This window comes from Mandrillus leucophaeus, unplaced genomic scaffold (assembly GCF_000951045.1).
Source record: "Mandrillus leucophaeus isolate KB7577 unplaced genomic scaffold, Mleu.le_1.0 Scaffold694, whole genome shotgun sequence".
Classification (NCBI taxonomy): domain Eukaryota; kingdom Metazoa; phylum Chordata; class Mammalia; order Primates; family Cercopithecidae; genus Mandrillus; species Mandrillus leucophaeus.
The window spans coordinates 762,130-787,861 of record NW_012107519.1 but is presented as its reverse complement, the minus strand read 5'-3'; the positions used below and the strand labels follow the sequence as shown (position 1 = coordinate 787,861).

General features: G+C 36.9%; 1 protein-coding gene across 3 annotated transcripts in view; it reads right to left on the bottom strand.

Moving 5' to 3' along the window:
* JMJD1C (jumonji domain containing 1C) overlaps nucleotides 1-25,732 on the bottom strand; it is a 310,806-nt gene that overhangs the window by 88,802 nt on the left and 196,272 nt on the right. For 2 of the 3 annotated variants that reach the window (XM_012002670.1, XM_012002669.1), the window contains exons 1-2: nucleotides 14,254-14,831; nucleotides 10,240-10,353 (exon numbers count right to left, since the gene is read on the bottom strand). Coding sequence is in view for 1 of the 3 variants with exons in the window: in XM_012002668.1 (XP_011858058.1) it covers nucleotides 10,240-10,353 (114 nt within the window). In the remaining 2 variants the exon portion in view is untranslated. Of the gene's footprint in view, nucleotides 1-10,239; nucleotides 10,354-14,253; nucleotides 14,832-25,732 lie in introns of those variants that run through there. The other variant, XM_012002668.1, reaches the window with a different exon arrangement.

The following is a 25,732-nucleotide window of genomic DNA, read 5'->3' as shown; positions in this document are numbered from 1 at the left end:
AATAGGAGACACTTCCCACTGGATGGCTCACAAAGGCAGGCAGTGTAACAGAAATAATATCTTATAATCTAAAACTTTGAGTTCAAGTTTTTTTTCTTTTTCTTTTTTTTCTAAAACAAGAGTCTTAACTTTGTCACCCAGGCTAGACTGCAATGGCAGGATCTCAGCTCATTGCAGCCTTGACCTCCCGGGCTCAAGCAATCCTCTCATCCCTGCCTCCTAAGTTGTTGGGACTACAGGTGCCCAGCAAAAGTTTTTTCTGTTTGTTTTTTGTTTTGTTTTGTTTTTGGTACTGGTAGAGACGGAGTTTTGCCACGCTGCTCAGGTTGGTCTCAAGCTCCTGAGCTCAAGTGATCCACCTGCCTGAGCCTCCCAAAGTGCTGAGATTACAGGTGTGTGCCACTATGCTGCACAGCTCCCCTCTTTTTTCATGAGATAGGGTCTCCCTCTGTCACCGAGGCTCAAGTGCAGTGGTGAGATCATGGCTCACTGCAGCCTAAACCTCCTGGGCTCAGGTGATCCGCGATCCTCCTGCCTTAGCCTCCCCAGTAGCTGGGACTACACAGGTGCACTACCATGCCCAGCTAATTTTATTTTGTTGTAGACAAGGGTTCTCCCATGTTACCCAGTCTCAAATTACTGGGCTCAAGCAATCCTCCCACCCCGACCTCCCAAAGTGCTAGGATTACAGGTGTGAGCCACCACACCCAACCCAGGTTCTTTTTTGACTATCACAAGCTGTGTGAACCTAGATGCCAAGTCACAACTGAGCTAAACCTCACTTTCTCCGCCTACCATAGAAAATTACTACCACATATTCTCTTCCTTATATTTATTTCTTCTTTTCAACGTTTCATTCCCCTATGCCATCTGTAATTTTAGTAGAAAACATAAATATTAGATCTAAAAGGTCTTGTAAAGGAGCGGGGACAGGTAGGTGAATTGATACTGACACACATAAGTCAAATGAAAACTAGTGTTATGAGAAGCAATACCTATGAGTTAGGAGAATAAACCCGTCAAAAAAAGGAGATTCTGGGGCGGGGAGAAAAGGGAATATGTGACTTGAGTTCCCGACTTTCTAGTTCCCATTTCCAGTCTGAGTAAAGTTCAGCTGTAGTTTCTTGCTGTGGATGTACCATGACAGTGCCTGCTGTATCATCACAATAATCACACCCTTTTAAAATTTAGTCTACTTTACATAGTTTCTATTTTGCTTCCTTCTCATTTGTAAGTTAGACTTCTCAAAGAGTTGAGTGGATTAATAAATTAATATGTATCCTGAAAGCATTACACAAAATAATACAATCATTTTCTTCATAAAGCTAACATTAGAAATAAAATAATGCACATGAAAATATTTTGGGAATTATCAAATTCCCAAAATTAAATTCTAATCCTAATAAAATATTACTATTATACTGAGGAACAAAACTGAGATTTTAAATATGACCATGTTTCAGTAAGATTATGCAATTAAGAAAAAGAATAAATCAATCCTATGATCTTATTTTGATTGGAAAAAAGAAACCAGAAAATCTTTCTCAATGGCAACTAGTGATGGCTTAGAGTCTACAAGCATAATTTCACATACTTTAAATTCATAGCAGCAGCTATGAAAATTTAAAAGAAGACTGGCAGATTTTTCAGCATATGATCACAGCAGATTTCGGACCGGGAAAGAACTACTGCCGTGACTTATAAATGTTTTTAATCTGAATATTGCAGAATAGCTCATGCTTGGGCCAAATTTCAGTCAAAATAACATGTTCCCGAACTCTGAGGATACATTTTCAACACATCAAGTTTTGCAACCAATTTTTACAAATGAAGAGCTCCTTTTTAAAATAGCAACAGATATGTACTGGGGTAATTTATGGGACCTTAATAAGCATGTTTCATTACTATTTTTGAAATCACAGCTATATAAAATAATATAGGTAGGTAATGGAATATTTAAATAGAATACAGAGCAAAATTACTGAATATTAAAACATGATAAAGCAACTTTATATTAAAAATAATTTTTAAAAAACAAGGAAGTATATTCACTCTGCTTTAGCTGCTGGTTCCTCTTTTCTTGTTGTCCATCCTACTATCGAGGCTTCAGCTTAGCTCTACTACTGCAAGCTGTCACTTTTGACTTGAAATGGAATAAAGCCAAATATTACAAAATAGCTGTTTCCTGTTCTGGCCTCATCTCCTAGACCACCCCCAGGCTATGCCTGCCCATGGATGCTCATCCTACCAAGTCAATGATCTACCAGTAGTCAGTTAACAGTTATGTATTTTTAATACTTTCAGCACAGTATATATGCCACAATTGTTCTCATTTTACGTCAACAAGGCACCTCTAAATTTTAATCAAATGTTAAAATGAAGGCAAAGTGAAACGGAAAAGGGAGATGCATATGAAAACTCATGGAGTAACTAGGAACGTGTTCGACGCCTGTCAAAATATAATCCAGAAACAGATATAGAAAAAGAGTAGCCAGGCGCAGTGGCTCACACCTATAATCCCAACACGTTGGGAGGCCGAGGTGGGAGGATTACTTGAGGTTAGGAGTTTGAGACCATCCTGGCCAACATTGGTGAAACCCTGTCTCTACTAAAAATACAAAAAATTAGCCGGGCGTGGTGGCTCGCACCTGTAGTTCCAGCTACTGAGGAGGCTGATGTGGGAGAATCACTTGAACCAAGGAGATGGAGGTTGCAGTGAGCCGAGATCACTCCACCCTGGGTGACAGAGTGAGACTTCATCTCAAAAAAAAAAAAAAAAAGGAGAGAGTAGCAAGTGCTGAGTAAGTACTATTAATCCAAATGATCCTGGTTTTCCAATTCTGCAGAACATTTGATTTGCATCTGGCACCCTAACTGAAAAGTTCTTTTAAGATAAACATAGCTTTAGTTGAATGACTCTTATCCTAAAGACTAAAATAATTAGGGCTTGATTTGTTTAATGTTGACCAGTTGACCAGAAAAGGCTGGTTTTTCACCTTCAACAAGTTCACAGACGTAGTGTACTCACTGCTACAAAGGTCATTTAGTCTAACTCTTTTATCTAATGCTTAGAGGACTTCCAGACCTTAGTATTATAGCTACAAAGTGTCTTCCCAGAGCCAAACAAAAAAAAAAAAGAATTTTGTACCTTATTGAATATCACTTCTACTTTCTGAGAGAAAAATAACTATCAGCCACAAGTAGAGTACATGACTTTCCCTGTGGAAAAAAGGTAAGGGTGTGCTGTAAAGGATAACACCACAATATAGTTTTGCACTCATCTTTTCTAATGTCATTTTCTTAAAATAATAGTTTAAGAAGTCACAATGAAATCTTACCTACTTATTCTTCATAAAAAGGGGGAGAAGAAAAAAACACTACTACAAAAACATGTTCTATTATATACTGTCTATGGGTTATATTGAGAGTTGAAAAAGTTTGTTTAGCACCAGCTGGAGAAAAAAATGCTAAGAGTTCCAGGGAAGACTACTAAGAAAGATTGTTAAAAGTAAGCAGCAGATGGTGGCAAAGAAATAGTCAATGAGCGTGTGAATGGTAGGAAGAAAAAGGAGTTTCAAATATCCACCAAAAGGGTTTAAGATACCATTTATGAAAAGGGAATTTACAATATGTCTCTTATTGAGCAGTTTCTGTATTATAAACTCCTTAATGTATCATTTCATTTAATCTTCCTAACAACTCTGAGGTAGACAGTATTTATAGTTGAGAAAACCATTTATTCACAGCATTGAGACTTTCCCAATGTCAAATAGCTAGCAAATGGTAAAGCTAAGATTTGAAACTAAGTTTGCTTGAACTGATGTCAAAATTCATGCTCTTAACCATTATGCTATAATGAATCTCTAAAACGAAAGGCTCTAGTAAAGACCCAATCAATTAGCTGCTTCTGATATTTACAATAACCAACATGCCATTGTTACACAGATAATTTTGTTACTCTCCTGAGAACTATGCTTAGTGATCTTTTTCCTCTTTTATCTGACCCCACACCATGTGTATCCAGCATTAATTCTATTCATAAACTCTCTTCTTTAGTTAGGCTGACATTCTCCTGTCCCCTAAAATGCCTCCTCATCATTCATTATGCTGTTCCTCCTGGCAAATGTCTGGATTACCATTACCACTGCCACCACCAACCATCCCACCACCTCATCCTTTCACTTCCATCTCCATTCAGTCCTCATCCTTTCACTTCCATCTCCATTCAAGTGAAGCCCATTAAGTTTTATCTCTTTCATGAGACTTCTTTAACCACTTCAGTCTCTATTGACTTCTCCTATCTTTGTATTTCTGAAGTTTTTACTTCAGGCTCCTTAAATTCAGTCTACTTCAAGGAAATCATTTTTTATGTCATTTCTTATCATAGATGAAAAACTCCTTGAAAATAAAGATCATTACTCACAATACTTTTATCAACTTTTAAAAAGCATTAAGCAACTAGCAGGAAGCCATGAAACTGGCAAAAAGTAATGCTAGAGCAGTGACATGATACCAGGAAAATAACAAATCTGAAAGGAACTGTAGGACAAAAATAATTACGTAAGTATACTAATAAATGCTGTACCAGGTCAAATTTCCATTCACACTATAGAAATGTTACAGTTTTAAAACAATCTAAAGTGATGTGTCTGTACTATAAGCTGAAGTGAAGGTAAAGTTTGAAAAAGCAAGTCCCTTCTCCACCATACAAAGCAACTGTAACAGGAAGTTCTGTTTACTTTTTTCTGTAAACTATTAGCAATATCATATTACCCTGAGAAATAAATCTGCTTATAAACAAATCTCTATCAACAAGATTTCAAACTTTGTCAGTGGACCACTTATGTCAAATATTTAATTCAAAGAAGTATAACATTTGCCTAGTAATAACCAAACAACAGATTAAACTGTTCACCTTGGCTGACTAATGGCTAAAATTTCACCTTGCTTGCATTATTTCACCCTGGTTGTGAAGCAATTCCAAATGCCATAGGACAATAACACAAATTTAGAAGAAAAAAAAATACATGTCTCTGGTACACTCTACTTCCTAAACTACTGCTAACTTATCCTAGGCAACTGTTCGAGCTATTTTTAGTAAATAGCAAAACAGATGTGCTGAGCAACAATTACCTTAAAACCACAGCCAAATAAATTTGTATGATCAATGATGAAAGAATTATCGGTTAAAATGGACTCAAACTGGAAAAACTACTTTATCATTGAAAGACTACAGAAATAGATAAACAATCTGGCACAGTCCAGACACATTCACTAGACAATGTATGACTCTTCTCTCGTTAAGTCTTTAAGCAATCTTTAGTCTAGGTACTAAGAAAATACTGAGGTTTGTTTTCCCATTCCCTTCAACCAGCACTTCACAGCACAACAGTACTGTATTTAGTATTTAGTAAAGTACTGTAGTTCAATGTCTATACTCTACAATGAGAGAACAGTGGTATTAATAGTCTTATCTCTAAACTTTATCAGCTCATTATGATGCAGAACTTTTTTTTTTTTTTTGAGACAGAGTTTTGCTCTTACTGCCCAGGCTGTAGCGCAATGGTGTGATCTCAGCTCACTGCAACCTCCGCCTCCTGGGTTCAAGTGATTCTCTTGCCTTTGCCTCCCGAGTAGATGGGATACAGAGCTTCTAATGGAATCATTCCTTCAGGTCTAGGATTTATGATTCTACCTTATTTTAGGGAAAACACCTCATTACTACAATGAATTTTAATATACTGTAAGATAAACATGGGGTGTAATTTTGAACAAGCACATTCTGCATCAAATCTCTAATGGTTTTAACTAGTGACCTTTATTTTATTTCTTTATTACATTTAAAAGCAAAGAGGATTGTGATGCCTAAAAATACTGGACTAACAAGCTAGATCAAGCCAGGTTAGTTGGAATGAATATGTACAAATTTCAGGTAAGAAATAGTCTCTTCCACATCCTCTATGAAGCAACCCCAATCTGAAAACTGTAGGTGTGTGCACGGCCAGTAGCCAAAATCCATGATAAAATGATTTCAAAATCATGCTAAAAGTTAAATATTCCATTATCATAATTTTTAAGTGAATGTGACCAAAACTGTTACGGAAATTTAATGGAAAGTTTTTTTGAACTTCTATAATCATGCTCCAAAGTAAAGGAAAAATACCACAGCAATTATAGTAACAACAACAAAAACTTTTTTTTTTTTTTTGAGATGTAGTCTCGCTGTTGCCCAGGCTAGAGTGCCGTGGTGCAATATCAGCTCACTGCAACCTCTGCCTCCCAGGTTCAAGTGATTCTCCTGCCTCAGCCTTCCAAGTAGCTGGGATTACAGGCACCTGCCACCACGCCCGGTTAATCTTTTTTTTTTTTTTGTATTTTTAGTAGAGACAGGATTTCACCATGTTGGCCAGGGTGGTCTCGAACTCCCAACCTCGTGATCCACCCGCCTCGGCTTCTCAAAGTGCTGGGATTATAGGCGTGAGCCACCATGTCCGGACTCACAAAAAACTATTAAAAGTATCTTTAAGAAGCAATAATTTATTTTCTGTTCCTTCTCCCCAGCCAGCTAAAAGACACAGTAGAATCTGCAGATTTCCCCACTACTTCCTCTCCCTTTTCCCTTCCCCCTCTACTTCAAAGAAAGTTAAGTGTAGCCAGGCATGATCAGGAAACCTAAAAGGAGGAAGTAGAATCTTATCTGTGTGCACAGGGAAGGAGAAAGACACTTAACAATATCAGGGTATGTTGCTTCAGTGGCCTAATTAATATATATCCATTACACTGTCTGAAAATGTTGGTTCAATTTCTCCTTTTAGTCATGTTTCTTTCCAAAATACTAAAAACTGTAATGATTGCATCCTGAAATAGCCAACTAAATGTCACCTAAAGAGCTGACCAGTGCCGGGCGCAGTGGCTCACAACCATATTCCCGGTATTTTTGGAGGCCGAGGGGGTGGATCACCTGAGGTCAGGAGTTCAAGACCAGCCTGGTCAACATGGCAAAACCCTGTCTCTACTGAAAATACAAAAATTAGCCGGGGGTGGTGGTGCACACCTGTAATCCCAGTTATTCAGGAGGTTGAGGCAGGAAGAATCTCTTGAAACCAGGAGACGGATGTTGTGGTGAGCTGAGATTGCACCACAACACTCCAGCCTGAGTGACAGAGTGAAACCCTGTCTCCAAAAAAAAAAAAAAAAAAAAAAAAAGGCTGACCAGGTTAACTAACTTAATACTTGCTATCTGATATTCAATACATTCAAATCATTCAGAGAAAAGAGTAGGATTCAAACCAATGACTTACAAGTGAAAGGACTTGTATTAATCCTGACTCATCTGTTTCCTAACCACTACCTCAGTTTATCATTTTGATTTAACGAAGAATAAGGCTGTGCAACTTGTAAAGGAAACTAAAGAAAAACATACTACTACAGAATAAAATGCTGAGAAATCAAGGAGAAAGGTGGTAGATTGGGAATTCCCACTGAAAACATTTAATTAGATTCACAACAAAGCATCATTTGTGGAAAGTTTAAAAACTTACATGTACCTACTACTCTAGACTAAAAAACAATATACACAAAGGCCATTTCCAAAGAGAATTTTCCCCCACCTACTTAAAAAGTTTATAAAGGATAATTAGCATCCATATTCAAAAGAAATTGCCTCATGAAATTTTAAAAAGTGAGAAAGAAATAAGCTCAATTAAAAAGCTTATTCAAGTGTACCCAAACTCCCTTTGACTAACAGAGGGTTACCCTAAGGTTGAGATAGGTCAAGGCACTATTTACAAAATTTATGCCAGTAACAGCTGCCATTTTAAGAAGCTAAGGAATTTAATGTGCTGCTTGGACAACTGGTTATAAAATAATCAATCTGGTAATACCGCCACTCTAATTACACAAACTCTAATTTTTTTCTTCTTTCTAGAACGTTTCTGTATTTCACAAGATTTATTTAAATAAATAAATTTAACTATCTTAGGTATCTGTAGTAAATTTTCATTCAAAATAAGAGAAATGTCTATCATTTACACATGGGAGAAAATATTTTTATATTTATAACCTGATCTTATTAAAAAACCCTAACTATAAAAAATATGCATAGAAAAGCTCTGCTATAAACCAACACTTAGTCTAAAATTCGTAAGAAATTCTAAAACTAAGGTATGCTAGATCTTAAATCAAATGCTCTCATGGTAATTCCTTCCGATTTCTTCGAACTCAGAATTCACGTTTTTCAGAAACACAATGGTTAAAATGTCAAGTCAATCACTTCACTTCTGGAAGATACGGCATCCTTCTAGGCCAGAGGGTGACTTAGTATATATACTAGCAGAGCAGATTAAATAGCTTACTAACAGAAACAATCATACAATTCACCAAACCACGTAAGACTTTAGCTCTTACGCCTCTGAAACTGTTTTAAAAAAAGTTAGGGTACCCCCCCCACCCTCCCCCTAGCATATTCTTTCAATCATTATAATTTTCAAAAACATGTCGAGTTTTAGGCCACCTGGCAAGAGTTTATTTTTAAAAGTAATTTCTACATAACAATTTCACTTCTCTAAACCAAATCCAAGCTGAGACTTGGTTCCAAAAGTGCTAATAATACAACCACAGAATTAAAACATTAAAACTTGGAAGGTTCACCTACTCTAACTCCCTCTAACTGACTGGGGGAAATGAAATGATAAGGTCTGTAGTAAACTAAATGGTATTCACAATTAACAAAATAAAACCCCAGGGAAAAGCTCCAACACCTCCACTATTAAACTGTGATTTGCTATGAAGCAAATATTATAAACAAAGAACAAAACAATACAAAACAAACTAGGTTTTGTAACAATACAAAAAAAAACTAGGTCCTTTAAAGAAATAAGAAAAATCAAATGGAAAGACAAGAGCATATCTATATAGACTTCAAGACATGAAATAATGTTTACACTAAATGAACTATCATCTCATTTTGGTAGACCTAATAGAACTATTCTAATTCCCTAAGTATTACAACTCCATGCACAACAAATCACCCCTCATTAACACAAGCTCTTGTTCGCTCCATGGAAATAATAGCTCTACATTTTATTTTTGAAAAACAGTAACAAGTCTGAAATACAATAGTATTAACTTTTTACTTCATTAGAAAAAATTTAAACCGGTTCACTCATCCTTTCTATGCAATTACTGTAGTATTTTAAAACATCTGAGTAAAAAGAAACTTATAATATATACATTTAATTCAACCTAAAATCTAAATAAACAAATGAAGGCCAGGTGTGGTGGCTCACGCCTGTAATCTCAGTACTTTGGGAGGCCGAGGCGGGCAGATCACTTGAGGTCAGGAGTTCGAGACCAGTCTGGGCAACATTGTGAAACCTTGTCTCTATTAAAAATACAAAAATTATCTGGGCGTGGTGGTGTGCGCCTGTCATCCCAGCTGCTCTGGAGGCTGAGGCAGGAGAATTGCTTGAACCCAGGAGGTAGAGGTTGCAGTGAACTAAGAATGTGCCACTGCACTGCAGCCTGGGTTGTGAGACTCCATCTCGAAAAAATATATATACACACACACACACACACACACACACACACACACACAAACCCTTCTGTTTTACTAATACCTGAAAAAATTAACTGGCAATTTCAACAATCTTAAAAAATATTTAGCTTAATACTTTTGATGAGTTTCTTCACATAATTAAAATCTAATAGTCAACTGGAAAATGTTTCCCTAATTAAATGTATTTGTATTTAAATTGCAGTAATGAACTAAAACTTATAAAGAAAATCATTCAATTACTGACATTCTAAAAAAATTTCCCCTTTAAAAAAAAATGAACTATTATGCTAAACTGATAGGTATACATAAACACTAATCTCATTTAATTACATTAATTTACCCAATTCTTAACCTTTAGAGTTGAAGACAATTTATACTAATATTTAACCAATTACTTTCTAATAATGACTATTATTTAGAATGTCACATACTTTTATTTTGTTTACTTCTGTATTCCTTGCAACAGAACACTGCCTGGCTCATATTAGATGCTCAGTATATATTGTTAATTGAATAAATAAATCGTTTATCCTATAAGCAAAATCGACTGACTGCATTCACTGGGTTTTTCCGCACAACTAGAAGTTAGATGAAATGATATTTAAATAATATTGTTTAAAGAATATCTGCATATCAATAAAGTTTAACTGTTAAATTTTAAAAAGTAATCTAAAATTTCTTACCTGGTACGGCTGAAAGGCACTATCTTCAGTTAAAAAATCCAGTTGCTTATCTACAAGGAATTCTACTGCAGTGACTGAACTGGGTATACTTCTTTCAACCAGAGGTTTGAAAGTCTGCCAAGAAAAAAGAATTTCTAATGATAATTTTCTGGGTAGTATCCTGAAAATATGAAGGAACACACATCAATACAATGTATCAATGTCATCACTACAGAGTCTTAGGATGACAATATTAATTTTCATATTATAAACTAATGCTTTTATCTATACCATAAGGTATTTGTGTTTATTTAAAAGGAACAAACTAGATCTACATGTGATATGGACATATTTGAGTATACTAAGTCCCAACTGTTCACTTTTTAAAAAGGGATGTAATAAAATACGCATGTGTGTAAAAATGTCTGCTTAAAAAGAGAAATTGCTTTTGAAACAGTAAACTAGGTTGGAGAACATATTTACCCCTGCCTTTTTTTGTTAACTGTATTGTTTCTTATTAAAGAGAGTAGTTATTATTTCAATGTACACTTTTTGTCTAGCTCATTTACATTAAGCAGGATTTTAAATGATCAGGAAGTATCTGGTCTTTTAACTCCACCCCTTGCACTCCCACCCCCGCCCCTGCACCAAGCACAAATAAAAGTCCCACAGCTTTGGTGAGAGCAGCATGGAGGAAGGGAGTAGAGAAAGAGTTGGTAAGAAGTGCTACACAAAACCCTACTTTGCAGTCAAGTCCAAATCTCCGCTACTTATTTTTTTAAAAAGTCAATCCAAGGTCATTTGATTCCTTTAAGAAGATACCTTTAATATATGGGATTTAACTCATATCTTGGGTGGGGGTGACAGGGACAGAGCCAGGGGAGGAAGAGGAAGGAAACAGGGATACAATGTATAAATTTCTTTATGACTATCACACTAACTTTCAAAGTAGATGAAGATTAAATAAAATACAAGTGTCTTATATTCATGGTGCTGTTCTAAAAACTTGAAAATGAAAACAAAATTCCACCATTTAAAAAACACAGTGGCTTTACTATAAAATTTTTTTTTAAATAATTGGAAAACAGTTCCGAAAACGGAATTAATAACCAACTCAGTTTCTAAGTTACCTATATCACATGCAGAAATCTTTCTAGCTACAGGGTAATTTGTGTTAATATTTCCACATAAAACAAAGCTTTTGGCATAGACAGTACAAATTCCCAGGCATTTCAAAATCATTGTGTTTCCCCTTTCTCTTATTGTCTTTAAAAATATATAACATCTTGTTAGTAACAATAAACACACTCGAGGGAAAAACTTCAAGATGTTTGGTTTGGAGTGGCTTTTAAGGAGTTAATTTCTGTATTTAAGAAATTCCTAAGAGGAATTTCAGGTTGACTCACTGCAATCTGTAACAATGTTTCAAAGTTAAAAATGTAATATTAAATTTAAGCAAGTCTTATTTCTACACTATCTACATCATGAAGTTACAAATAATATTTTCTTAATTAAAAAAACAGGAAAAAATTATCTTACATTTTCACTTATTTTCAATATTTAAGATTAGAAAATCTAATCACAGTAACACCCTCTCTCCCATATCCTGGGCTAACCTTTTAAGCGCTGTATTATTTATCAAAATTATTTTTATTTGGGTGAGAAATCACATTTTCAAAATAGAAAATCCTCACATTACTTAGCTATTTCCTTCTACTGTTATCATTTAACACTTTCCAATTTCATAAAATCCTATTTATTATTTTACTTAACAATTGACAAAAAGTTTGTAAGAAATTCAAGAGCATTCATTGTATTTAGGCTTTAAAAGTGTCCACCACTATGTGACCAATTGACATGAAATATGTAACATAAACAGGGATATTTGGCTGATCCCTACTGTAAAAAATGTTTTTTCATATTATATCGCTGTCAGTTTAGTTTTTAAGTAAACTAGAAAACACTGGCATCTTCTCAAAAGGACTTTCAATCCTTGAACATTATCAAATGATCTATTTCTTTTCAAACAGTACCATGTCAGGTCAACCCATGAAGGTTAACAAAAAGGTCCACAAAAGGTATTATCTAAGTGGCTAAAGATACAATTCAATTAAGTAGGATTTGAAAAAGAAGTAAAGTTCTCCTTCTGGAGTGCCTCTTTCTTACGCAAATAATACAGGTGGCTTGCATTTCCTATGAGACCTAATCATTTTATAATATGAAAAACATTCTTCTGAAGAGAGCTCTCCTTTTCAAGGTAGGTCAGAGTTCTAAGGGTAAATTTCAACAAGCCGACCTATGATTTAAATTATTCTAAGTTAATTAGAAAAAAAGATTTCTAAGCTAAAAAAAAAAATCTCACATTTTAAGATACCTCATTGAAAGTCAAGTAAAATTTGGCTACCAGAAATGTAAGAAAACTAGCTGACAATGATCAAATTTGAATACTCTTATAAGGACATGAGTACTTATAATCATTTACAAATGGAAGTCCAAAGTATATCATGCTTCTTAAATAGCAAATAAAAAGTGCTGATAAATACTTTTATAGTATTTGTTAAAGAAATGTTTCAATATTTATTAAATGAGCAACAGTGAATATGTGTGACTGCTCTACTTTAAGGAAAAATGAAAGGCAAACAACATATGAAGTGATATTAAAATACACCCCGGTGTTTTTAACTGGCAAATCCACCATGTAACTATTGTTAATTTGTGTATTAGTCTAGTATGTTTCAAAGGAACATTTTAAGTTTAAAAATAATAAACATATTTAAATAAAAACAAATGGGTCCTACAGCTGGCATGATGAATTTGTAGTAAATAGTTCATGGGTCTAGGTGCACTGGAATGTAAAGAAACTAGAACTCATGCATAACTAATTCAACACTCTAAAGATATATGATTCTATGAGTAACTTCCACAGCCTAAAGGGAAGCAATGAGCTAACATCTGATGAAAGTCACAGTAGAATATGGCCCTAATCACAAAAGACTATTACTCAAATGCCCTAAAAAGCCTTTGAAACCCAAAATGAAAATTACTAACACTAAATGTTCAGTTGAAACAAAATGCTTTCTCAATTTTATTAATGGAGTGAGAATGTTTTTTAAGGTCATTTATCAGTGTTAAACACACTTTAAAAATAGTCTATGGCCAAAATAAATACAGTTGAGGGCCTGCGTTTCTAGTAGGGCCTACCAAACTATAGGAAGAATGCTTAGAACAACTGTATCCTGTTTGGGGCTCCATGCTGCACCACATTCCATTCACATGAGGAAGAGGCGAACAGATGAGCCCTCCCCGAAAAACATTTTTAAAATAAATCAGCTACAGCTCTTAAACACAACTCAGCTGCTCAAACAAACGATGTTAAAGCTCACCATTTCACATTTAACAGGAAATTCAAGGAGCTTATGTCTGCAGTCTTAGTTTCTAACAATCTCTGGTTAACAGTTAACAATTCCAAGTTTAAAAAAAAAAAGCTTATTAACTGCAAAAATACTAATATAAATCTCACCAAAGGTAAATACTAAAGCAGAAAACAACCTAAGCAACATTTTAGAAGTTAAGATTTAGTCTACCAAAAAAAAAAAAAAAAAAAAAAAGACTGGAGTGACTTGAAAGAACAAAGTCCAAATTCCCACCCAAGCAGGTCTATTGAAAAACACGATACTGTTAGAAAACAAGTTGGGGGTGGGGAAGGGAATAACCAAAAAAAAAAAAAAAAAAACACCTCACAAAACAAATACCCTCACTTCTCTTGAAACACTAGTCTGAAAACCCTAATTTGAAGCACTTCTGCCATACTTTAAACAATTAAACTCTAGTTTTTAAATTAACATTTACAGTTATTAAATTACTACAAACACAATAAACCTTTTTAAACAAATGAAAGTTAAAAATTCTTAAAACTAAAAACATTCAGGCCAGATCTTTTACAAAAGGCAGTGACCTTAATTTCTCAGGCTGAGAAGAAAAACCAAATGTAAATTAAGACAAAAGAAAAAGGAAGCAGAAAAATACAAACCGTACTTTGTTCTTGAGAATTTTAAAGTATTTTTAAATCTCAGAAATCCACAGCAAGGCTTTAAAGGTCAATAAGTATTTGCTGAAATTTCCATTTTGTTCTGGAAGAGTATTTATCTAGTGTAAATACTTCTTTAGTCTTCAAAATCACAGGCAAATGGCTCTCAAACCAAGCATTTCTGAGCTCACTTGCAGCGGCGTCATTGTATAGGAAGAAAAGCCAAGACCACAGAACGAAGCAGGAGCTGTAACCTAACAAGTCTCCGACGAGCAAATGACGATTTTCTGTCTGCTCTGGCTGAGCCCCGGCAGTGATGAGGATTACAACTCGCTCTTTGTCATCAGCACTGTGGTGTTAACGACTAAGAAATCCTGCAGCTGAAGCACTACTGCATCCTCCGATCTGGGTCAGGATAATTTCTCTCGAGGTCGCTTACATAACCAGTAAGATACTCCAAATAAAGAGAACAGCCATCCATCAGCTGGAGAAAGCCTTTCCCACTGTACTCTGTCTGCGTGGAAACACAGTGCAGTAGCTTCCAACAGTGCAGACACCCAAATGAGAACGAGTACTTGGCTTAGGGCACACTGAGAGAAGGGAAGAGGCGGTGCTCTGTAAACTGTAACTAATCCCCCGTCACAGGTGCTGATGGAGTCACTTCCAGCACGAGTCACATTACTGGTGATTACTCATTTGGCTGCGGCCATAGAGACTGGCTCATAATTTTAACAACAGACAAAGACAGACTAGTGGCGAGACTGAAAGCTCAAGTTTACTGTCTCCTTCATAAGGCAAATGCAAATACTAAGTTTTTGCTTTCCAGATTTACCAAGGTGAGAAAGTGCAGAAAAGAAATAACATGTGACTATCTCTCAAGTTGGCAAAAATAAAAAATCAAATACACTTTGTACGTTTTTGGGCACGATTTATTTATTAGTATAACCATTTTGCCTTAAAAATATTAAAAACTTCAAAATAAATCAATTTAAAATATTTTTAGGCAAAAACCTCAACAATCTCATAGGCATTTTACTAAAAAAAAAACTGGTAGTATTTTGTAGATTTGAAAATATTCAACCATTTTCACTCATTACAAAAAACAATTTAACCTAGATAGTTCTAAGATACTTACAATTTGAAAGCATAAAATGTACTTCTCAGATGTGTTATATAATATAGTCTCTTAACATCTATCTAAATTCTAGAGTTCCGCTGTCCGATGTTGTCCAATATGGTAGTTACTAACCATATGTGGCAACTGAGCACCTGAAATGTAGTTAATCTGAATTGAGATGTGTGCTGTATGTATAAAATACACATTGAACATAAAAAAGAATTAAGATGTATCTCATGAATAATTTTGATACGTTAATATTTTGATATATTGGGTTAAATAAAATACTGTAAAATTAATTTACCTATGTTAAAATTTTGATGTAAAGACTTAATTTAAAATCACACCAGTAGCTCACATTTTATTTCTACTAGACAAGGATGCTCTAACAGTAAGTTCTCTATTTTTTGGAGGATGTAGTCTTGCTCTGTTACCCAGGTGAAGCGCAGTGGTGTGATCTCAACTCACTGCAATCTCCGCCTCCTGGGTTCAAGCGATTGTCCTCCTTCAGCCTCCCAAGTAGCTGGCTTTACAGGGGTGTGCTACCATGCTGTTAATTTTTGTATTTTTAGTAGAGACAGGGTTTCACCATGTTGGCCAGGCTGGTCTCAAAAACTCCTGACCTCAGGCGATCCACCCGCCTTGGCCTCCCAAAGTACTGGGATTACAGGTGTGAGCCACTGTGTCCAGTCTCTTTTTTTTTTTTTTTGAGACAGGATTTTGCTCTGTTGCCCAGGCTACGGTACAGTGGCACGATCTTGGCTCACTGCAATCTCTGGCTTCTGGGCTCAAGCGATCCTCCCACCTCAGCTTGCCGTGTAGATGGGACTACACGTGGGCATGACCATGCCTAGCTAACTCTTTCTATTTTTTGTAGAGACAGGGTTTCACTATGTTGCCCAGGATGGTCTGGAACTCCTGAACTTAAGCGATCCACCCACCTCAGTTTTCTAAAGTGCTGGGATTTCAGGCATGAGTCATCCTGCCAGGCCTTATAGTAATTTCTTGTTTCATAGTGGAGACTTACGTGATGATATCAGACTGACTCTGGCTACTCAACAAATCAAGGAGCAGAGATGGAATGGAATATAAATTTGTGGCTCTATGTAAAACATCAGGTTATGTCTATTAATTTGTCGGTATAATTAAATTTTAACCTTTAGAGCATCCAGTGAAAATCTGCAAGTTTCTGACTTAGAGCAGGAAAGCTGGCCATATACTTAGTCAACCACACTTCTATATTACAATTTAATTGAAATGGTTTCAGTTTTATTGTAGAAATTAATGATGAAACAGAGGAATTACATATAGTAACATGCACTGAAACTTTAAAAATACACTTGTAGGTGTAGGTGCAAGAAAATATTTAATCTATTTTAAGATGTATGTAAATAGTCTTTTTTGTTTGGTTTTGTTTTGAGACAGAGTCTCACTGTTGCCCAGGCTGGAGTGCAGTGGCGTGATCTCGGCTCACTGCAACCTCTGCCTCCGTGGGGATTCAAGCAATTCTCCTGCCTCAGCTTCCAGAGTAGCTGGGACTACAGGTGCACGCCACCATGCCCGGCTAATTTCTGTATTTTCAGTAGAGACAGGGGTGTCACCATGTTGGCCAGGCTGGTTTCAGATTCCTGGCCTCAAGTGATCCACCCGTCTCAGCCTCCCAAAGTGCTGGGATTACAGGCATGAGCCACCATGCCTGGATGTAAATAATCTTTCATTATAAATTTATCCCCATGGAGAAACCTCAATTTCAGTAAATCTAAAAATTCATACTAATTAAAAAAAAAAATGTTTTTTGAGATAGAGTTTCGCTCTTGTTGCCTAGGCTGGAGTGCAATGGTGCGATCTCAGCTCACTGCAACCCCTGCCTCCCGGGTTCAAGCGATTCTCCTGCCTCAGCCTGCCATGTAGCTGGGATTACATGCATGCACTACACTTGGCTAATTTTGTATTCATACTGACTTTTTAAAAATAACACATACATAACCCCTTTATATCTATTCCAGAAGTATCACTTTCATTTCACAGAAATTAGCAGGTTAGTTACTGAAAAGAAGCCAGGATCAGTGGCGGGTGGATCACTTGAGGTCAAGAGTTTGAGACCAGCCTGGCCATCATGGCAAACGCCGTTTCTACTAAAAATACAAAAATTAGCCAGGGCATGGTGGCGTGCCTGTAGTCTTAGATACTCTGGAGGCTGAGGCAGGAGAATTGTTTGAATCTGGAAGACGGAGGCTGCAATGAGCCAAGATCATACTACTGCACTCCGGCCTGGGTGACAGAGCGAGACTCTGTGTCCAACAAAAAGAAAAGCTACTGAAAAGGTATTTTTAATGTAGTATATGATGAACCTGCGCTTATAAAAAGAATGAGAAGAGATGGGCAATGATTAGCAGGACTGTGAGTAAAATATGGCTTTATTTTACAGAACATATTGTGTAGAACATGCACGATACAAAAAGGTAACTTTATTTTTCTGTGATGCAGCTTCGCTCTTTTCTGCGCAGGCTGTAGTGCAATGGTACCATCTCAGCTCACTGCAACCTCTGCCTCCCGAGTTCAAGCAATTCTCCTGCCTCAGCCTCCCAAGTAGCTGGGATTACAGGTGCACGCCACTAGGCCCAGCTAATTTTGTATTTTTAGTACAGACAGGGTTTCACCATGTTGACCAGGCTGGTCTCAAACTCCTGACCTCAGGTGATCTGCCCACCTCGGCCTCCCCAAGTGCTAGGATTACAGGCGTGAGCCACCACTCCCAGCCAAGGTAACTTTAGAACGAAGTGTTTTGAATAATGTTGTCAAGTGGATATTAAATCACATATAACCATCCTAATAATTCATTCATAATCAATCACTGAGACAAAAATAAAAAGAATCTATGTAAGTAAAAGAACTCACAATATGTTACCAAACCAAAAAAAGCAAATGTTTAATACAGCTTAATATTATAAACTATCAAATTTTAAGTACTTTAATACATTTCCCCAATTTATTGTACATTAGAAACTTTCACAGGATTTATCTCATAGTCTTGCATAAACTCAAGTTTGTCTACATTGTATATGATATAGACTTAAAAACAGCTGTTTTTGCTTCTCAAGTGCTTCAATCCCTTACAGAATCATAAAGCACACAGAAGTAGGCTTAGCTAAACCATACAACTGCCTAAGTCATACAATCTTAGTAACACAAATGTACTAATTTTTAGTAAAGTTAATGTAATTAACAATACTGAGAAGCCATTCATTTTAAAAAAATATTTCACACTACATCATGGTTGTATTAAAATAAGACTAGCTTCTCCACTACTATAAATACTATAGAATCAATTCTTGATGCAAAGGATGCAGAGTTACAACTAGTTGGTAACAATCAATGTCTTTTAAATATTTAAAACGGGCTTGACATATATATATTTAGAGATTGGGTCTCACTCTGTTGTCCAGGCCAGAGTGCAGTGAAGCTATCAGCTCACTGCAGCCTCAAACTCCTGGGCTCAAGGCATCCTCCTGCCTCAGTCTCCTGAGCAGCTGGGACTACAAGTATGTGCCACCACATCTGGCTAATATAAATATATTAATGTGACTGGTCTGGTATTAATTGGTCTGGTATATTGATAAATTTTTAACACAAACAAAAATAATGAAGTAATGACAGAGAGAACCCACTTGGTATCAAGCATAAATTGCTAGGTTTTACATCAAGTCTCCTTAATGCACTCCTGTTATTACAACTCCTTAGGAATAGTAGATCCCATCTTTCACACATTTTAGTCCTTTAAACTGGTTGTTCTTAAGGCTTATACCTTCTTCAATGGACTGAGGTAAAAAGGTGAAAAGTTAACATTAATTTTTCTTTCTTTTTGTTGGGAGGTGGGGAGGGGAGTAAAAGGCCTTTTTTGGCTGCTAAACCAGGCTAGGGGAAGAGGAAACTACTCCAGTTACTGCCCAGAAATACACATCTCTAACTTCCTTCCTTTTTAGTTGGTTTCTAGGTTACAAGTTGAATAAATCAACAGAGGTCAGAAAGTAAACAGAGGCTAAAGGAAGGCAACACTGTCTGCCTATCCAAAGAAAATCTATTCCTTCCAATAATGTGAGAATCTTATATGTACAATTTTAAGAGTTAAAATAAACAAGGATTTTGGTTCCGTTTATCTTGGGCCATGAAAAGAATACATCTCTCATCTTTACACATGTGGAAGCCTAAACCACTGGATTTTAAAAAATTAAACAGACTCACAAACTAAAAAGCAAAAACTCTTGCAAGTTCAATTATCTAGCAGTATAAATATTTTTTAAGACATATGGGTAGGAAAAAAAGATGAACAACAGTAGTAACAGGAATTCAACTTGACTGGACTTACAAGAAAGCTGACTGTAATTCATTATTTTTCAATACGGCATATTGTAAAATCTATGAAAATACATAAAAATGTGACTCCTACATCACTGTAATGTCCAAAGGATCAACTTTTTAACATTAGGTCATACGCAGTGGTTCACGCCTATAATCCCAGCACTCTGGGAGGCGGAGGCAGGTGGATCACTTGAGCACATGAGTTCAAGATCAGCCTGGGCAACATGGTGAAACCTTGTCTCTACAAAGAATAAATAGCCAGGTGTGGTGGCACACACCTGTGGTCCCAGCTACTCAGGAGGCTGAGGTGGGAGGATCGCTTCAGCCCAGGAGCCAGAGGTTGCAGGGAGCTGAGACTGTGCCACTGCACTCCAGTCTGGGTGACAGAGCGAGCCTCTGTCTCAAAAAAAAAAAAATAAAGTTTTTAACATTAATAACTCCATGCAGATCTTCTATGTAATGCCAAACTTGTGTATCACAGTTTCAAACCTTCAATAGTCTATGAGTTTTACAAGGATTTCTAGTAGATATGGACCTTAAGACTTCTTTAACTCTCCTTTCTCCAGCAAACATTGTAGCACATTCATTCTATCAATAGGTATAAAATGGCTTCTATGTGCAAGGCACCATACTTTGGCCCAGGGTATGCAATAGTGAGGAAAAGACCACAAAATTCTTACCCCAGCAGGGTATTCAGCCTTTTATAAGAAAACAGAAATTAATACAGTAATCATACAAATCAAGCAGCAATCATACAAGCAGAAATAGTGGCATGCCCCTGGAATCCCAGCTACTTAGAAGGTGAGCTGAGAGGATGGCTTGAGTTCAGGGAGTAGAAGACCAGCCTGGGCAACATAGCAAGACTCTGTCTCTAAAAATATAGGTATTTTTAAAAAGGAAATACAAAATTTTTAGTCCTATTACTTTAATGTTAGAAATACTCTCATTTTTACAGATAAAAAAATGGACACTCAGAGCTTAAGTGACTTTGCTTGTCAAAAATCTTGTTTATAGAAGTGCTAGGACCAGAACTTGGATTTCCTAATTCACAGCTGAATGGTTTTTACATCGTAAGATGGTGTGAAAGCACTGTATTTATTTTCATGCTGGTTCGCAGGGGTGGCAGAGAGCAAAGTGTTTTGCCATCTGCTGAATTAAACTTTAAACTCTGAACACTAATGGAGAAAAATGAAGCCTGTCTAGAAGAAACGGCAAAGTCATAAAGTACAAAGGAAAAGAAGTATGACATAACTCTATACATTTTTAATTTGCTTTACTGATATATGTCACCTTTCACAAAGGAGAAATAAGCAGGATTAGAAGGAAATCAATTCAACATAAAGGGTTTTTAAAGCTATGTTCAGAAAAAGAACATTGGGCAAGATGATAAAACACTAATATTTGGAAGAAAAGGAAAGCTTATTTAATTACTTTTATTTCTCTCAAGAAAAAGTGATTTTACTATGGAAAATATAAACTAGAGATTAAAAAAATAAACTAAAGATTAAATGATATGTACAGGATCTTTTTTGTTTCCAAAAATAGAGTTTTCTTAACAAGTAACATAATTATATTTGAGAAAATTTGTAAAACAAATGCATGAAGAAGATCCCATATTCTTATCCTTAGTGAACCCAGCCAGTTAACTATTTAAACGCACTTTCAGTCCCTTTTTCCCTCACAACCATATTAGTTATCAACATTCAGGATACACGCAAATTTTAAGTTGCTCATTTTATTTAATAATCTCATGTTCTTACATTGCCATCATTTTAAGTAACTACTTAATAAATAAGCACGAGTTTATTAAAGCATTAGTTTTATTATTCATTCTCTTAAGGCTGAATGCTTAAACTGCTTTCAATTTTGTATTATAAACAACACTATGAACATCTTCATGCTTTAAATAACTAAAATCATAGATTAAATTATATGTTAGAATACTAAAATGTGGTAGAGATAAGCTCAGAGCCATTAACTGGCAGTCTTTGTAAAAATCATGACATTGCCAAGACATTAGAGATAGGCAGTTGAGGCTGGACACTGTGGCTCATGCCTGTAATCCCAGCACTTTGGGAGGCCGAGGCCGGTGGATGACTTGAGGTCAGGAGTTTAAGACCAGCCTGGCCAACATGGTGAAATCCTGTCTCTACTAAAAATACAAAAATTAGCTGGGCATGGTCTCAGGTGCCTGTGATCCCAGCTACTCAGGAGGCTGAGGCAGGTGTGGGGATTACAGGCGCCCACCGTCACTACATCCCGGCTAATCTTTGTATTTTTAGTAGGGACAGGGTTTCGCCATATTGGCCAGGCTGGTCTCCTCCTGACCTCAGGTGATCCACCCTCCTCAAACTCCCAAAGTGCTGGGATTACAGGCTTGAGCCACGGCACCTGGCCACGAAACCAATTTTAATTACATATGTAATAACAGTAGTCCCACAAAATATGAGACTCACTGAAGTCAGATGATTGAAGCTTATACAGCATCTGAAGCTACAGAAGGAATAGAAGCTTGGGGCTTTTAAGGGTTGGTGTCTATGCAAGTTATACGAAATAGAGTGAGCGGAGAAAATATATGATGAATAAAGATAGTCTTGTTACGCAGACTGAAGTCTCTCAGGGAATAACAGCTGTCTGGAGCAGCCCTTTTCCTGATACAGATAACTTTTTACTAAAGCAGATTTTCTTTACAGATGGGTAAATTTCTTTTACAAAAGGGCAGCTTTTCAGAATTACTCCTGTGTCTGCAGATTCTCAGAATAGCTAGCTCAAAACATGGCAAAAAAAGATATTTTGGGGATGGCAAATTCTGGTTTCTTACTAGAATATTTTGGGTGGGGTATCTTGAGCCAAAAATGGATAATTAGTATAATGAAAATTTTTTAAATACAAATTGACCAAGTAAGAGCAAAATATATTCATTGAGAGTAATTTGCATTTCATTTTATTTTATATGCTTTTTAAATATTTTGAGACAGAGTCTTGTTCTGTCTCCCATGCTGGAGTACAATCATGTGATCTTGGCTCACTGCAACCTCCGCCTCTTGGGTTCAAACTATTTTCATGCCTCAGCCTCCCAAGTAGCTAGGATTACAGGTGCGCACCACCACGCCTGGCTAACTTTTGTATTTTTAGTAGAGACGGAGTTTCGCCATGTTGGTCACGCTGGTCTCCAACTACCTCAGGTTATCTGCCCACCTCGGCCTCCCAAAGTGCTGGGATTACAGGCATTAGCCACTGCACCCAGTCTGCATTTTAATAAAAACAAAAGTTATTAGATTAATAAGATTTGAAACTAAGATTTAAGGAACTTGACTTAAAACTTTTATCAAGACAACCTACAATAGGTAAGTCAATGAAATACAGGCTGGATGATAATTACATATCTGCAGTGGGTTAAAGAGTACTGATTAATAGGCCAGGCACAGTGGCTCACAGCTGTAATCCCAGCACTTTGGGAAGTTGAGGAAGGCAGATCACTAGAGGTTGGGAGTTTGAGACCAGCCTGACCAACATGGTAAAACTCTGTCTCTACTAAAAATACAACAATTAAGACAGAATAATAATAATAAAAAAAGTAGCCGGGTGTGGTGGCACATGCCTGTAATCCCAGTTACCTGGGAGGCCGAGGCAGGAGAATTGCTTGAAACCAGGAGGCAAAGGCTGCAGTGAGCTGAGATTATGCCACTGCACTCTGGCCTGGGTGACAGAAAAAGAAAAAAAAAAAAAGCAAACAAACAAACAAAAAATGTGTACTGATTAACAGTACTGTTGCCGAGTGTGTAAGCCCAGCACCTTTGGGAGGCCGAGGTCGGGAGTTCAAGACCAGCCTGACCAACACGGAGAAACCCTGTCTCTACTAAAAATACAAAATTAGCCAGGCATGGCGACACATGCCTGTAATCCCAGCTACTTGGGAGGCTGAGGCAGGAGAATTGCTTTAACTCAGGAGGCAGAGGTTGCGGTCAGCTGATACTGTGCCATTGCACTCCAGCCTGGACCATAAGAGCAAAACTCCATCTCAAAAAAAAGAAAACAGCACTGTTATTAACCTTATTCATTCATTTCTGGTCTTATACACTCATTATCGCTTGAAAGCTATCTCTATTTTCAAATTAACAAATGACAGAATGGCTGGCTGGGCACGGTAGCTCATGCCTGTAATCCCAACACTTTGGAGGCTGAGACAGGTGGATCACCTCAGGTCAAGAGTTTGAGACTAGCCTAGCCAACATGGTGAAACCTCGTCTCTACTAAAAATACAAAAAATTCTCCAGGTGTGGTGGCGAGCACCTGTAATCCCAGCTACTCAGGAAGCTGAGGCAGGAGAATCGCTTGAACCCGCAAGGGGGAGGCTGCAGTAAGCTGAGACGGTGCCACTGCACTCCAGCCTGGGCAAAAGAGCAAAAATTCTGTCCCAAAACAAATGCTATAGTGATTTAAAAATATGTCTTATGAAAAAAACAATCAAGATCTAGATTTTAAAATGATCAGGAAAATCTGGATTTCTATCCATTGAAATAGAAAAAAATTTTTAAAAAGCTGAAACAAGAATTAACCTTAAATTTTAATAATGAAAAAGTTTACCTACATTTAGGTTTAAAAACTCAAACTACTCAAGTAGAATGTATAGAAGCACCAGCTTCCTTGAAATGCATGTGAAAGAGGCCAGGGTCCAGGGGCTCACACTACAATCCCAGCACTTTGGGAGGGAGGCAAAGGTGGGAGGATTGCTTTGAGACCAGTCTGGGCACCATAGTGAGACCATCCCTACAACAAAAAAAATTTTTTTAATTAGCTGGGCGTGGTGGCATGTGGCTATAGTCCCAGCTACAAAGGAGGAGCACTTGAGCCCAGGAAGTTAAGACTGCAGTGAGCTGTGTTTGTGCCACTGTACTACAGTCTATATGACAAAGCAAGACCCTGTCTCTAAATTAATTAATTAATTTATGTGAAAGAATCCTGAAGGATTTGAAGACACTAAACCAATACATACTACACATATATTTTTAAATGGTACTGGGAGGAATCAAAACTTGAATAGGCTGGACACAGTGGCTCACGCCTGTTTTCCCAGCACTTTGGGAGGCTGAGGCAGGTGATCACCTGAGGTCAGGAGTTCAAGACCAGCCTGGCCAACATGGTGAAACCCCATCTCTACTAAAAATACAAAAATTACCTGAAGTGTGGTGGCACACACCTGTAGTCCTAGCTACTCAGGAGGCTGAGACAGGAGAATCACTTGAACCTGGGAGGCAGAGATTACAGTGAGCCGAGATCATGCCACTGCACTCAAACCTGGGTGACAGAGCGACACTCCATATCAATTAAAAAAAATTACAAAATAGTAAGATCATTTGAAGGAATGGTGAATGTTTTGCCTGGAAGAGAAGAGGGACACATAATAAATATGTATGATTATTTTAAAAGTTAGTGTAGGCCACGCACGGTTGCTCACGCCTGTAATCCCAGCACTTTGGGAGACTGAGGTGGATGGATCACAACGTCAAGAGATTGAGACCATCCTGGCCAACATGGTGAAACCCGGTCTCTACTAAAAACACAAAAATATTAGCTGGGCATGGTGGCACGCACCTGTAGTCCCAGCTACTCGGGAGGCTGAGGCGGGAGAATAGCTTGAACCTGGGAAGCGGAGGTTGCAGTCAGCCGAGATGGCACCACTGTACTCCAGCCTGGGCAACGGGAGTTAAACTCTGTTTCAAAAAAAAAAAGATTCTGAATGAAAATTTGTCAAGTCGTCACTATAAGGAATACATTTCTGCCTCTGGCTGGGGGTGGTTTATAAAATATTAAAGATTCTTTTCAATTCTAAGATTTTAATATTATCTTGTTCAATCTATTTAACAATGTTTAAGAGCAAAGTATAGATAAATGTGATAAATCAAACTCTTCATAAACACTGCTACCACTTGTGTGTGTGTGTATGTATGTATGTGTGGTGTGTGTATATATACATACATACATACATACATACATATATATATATATAT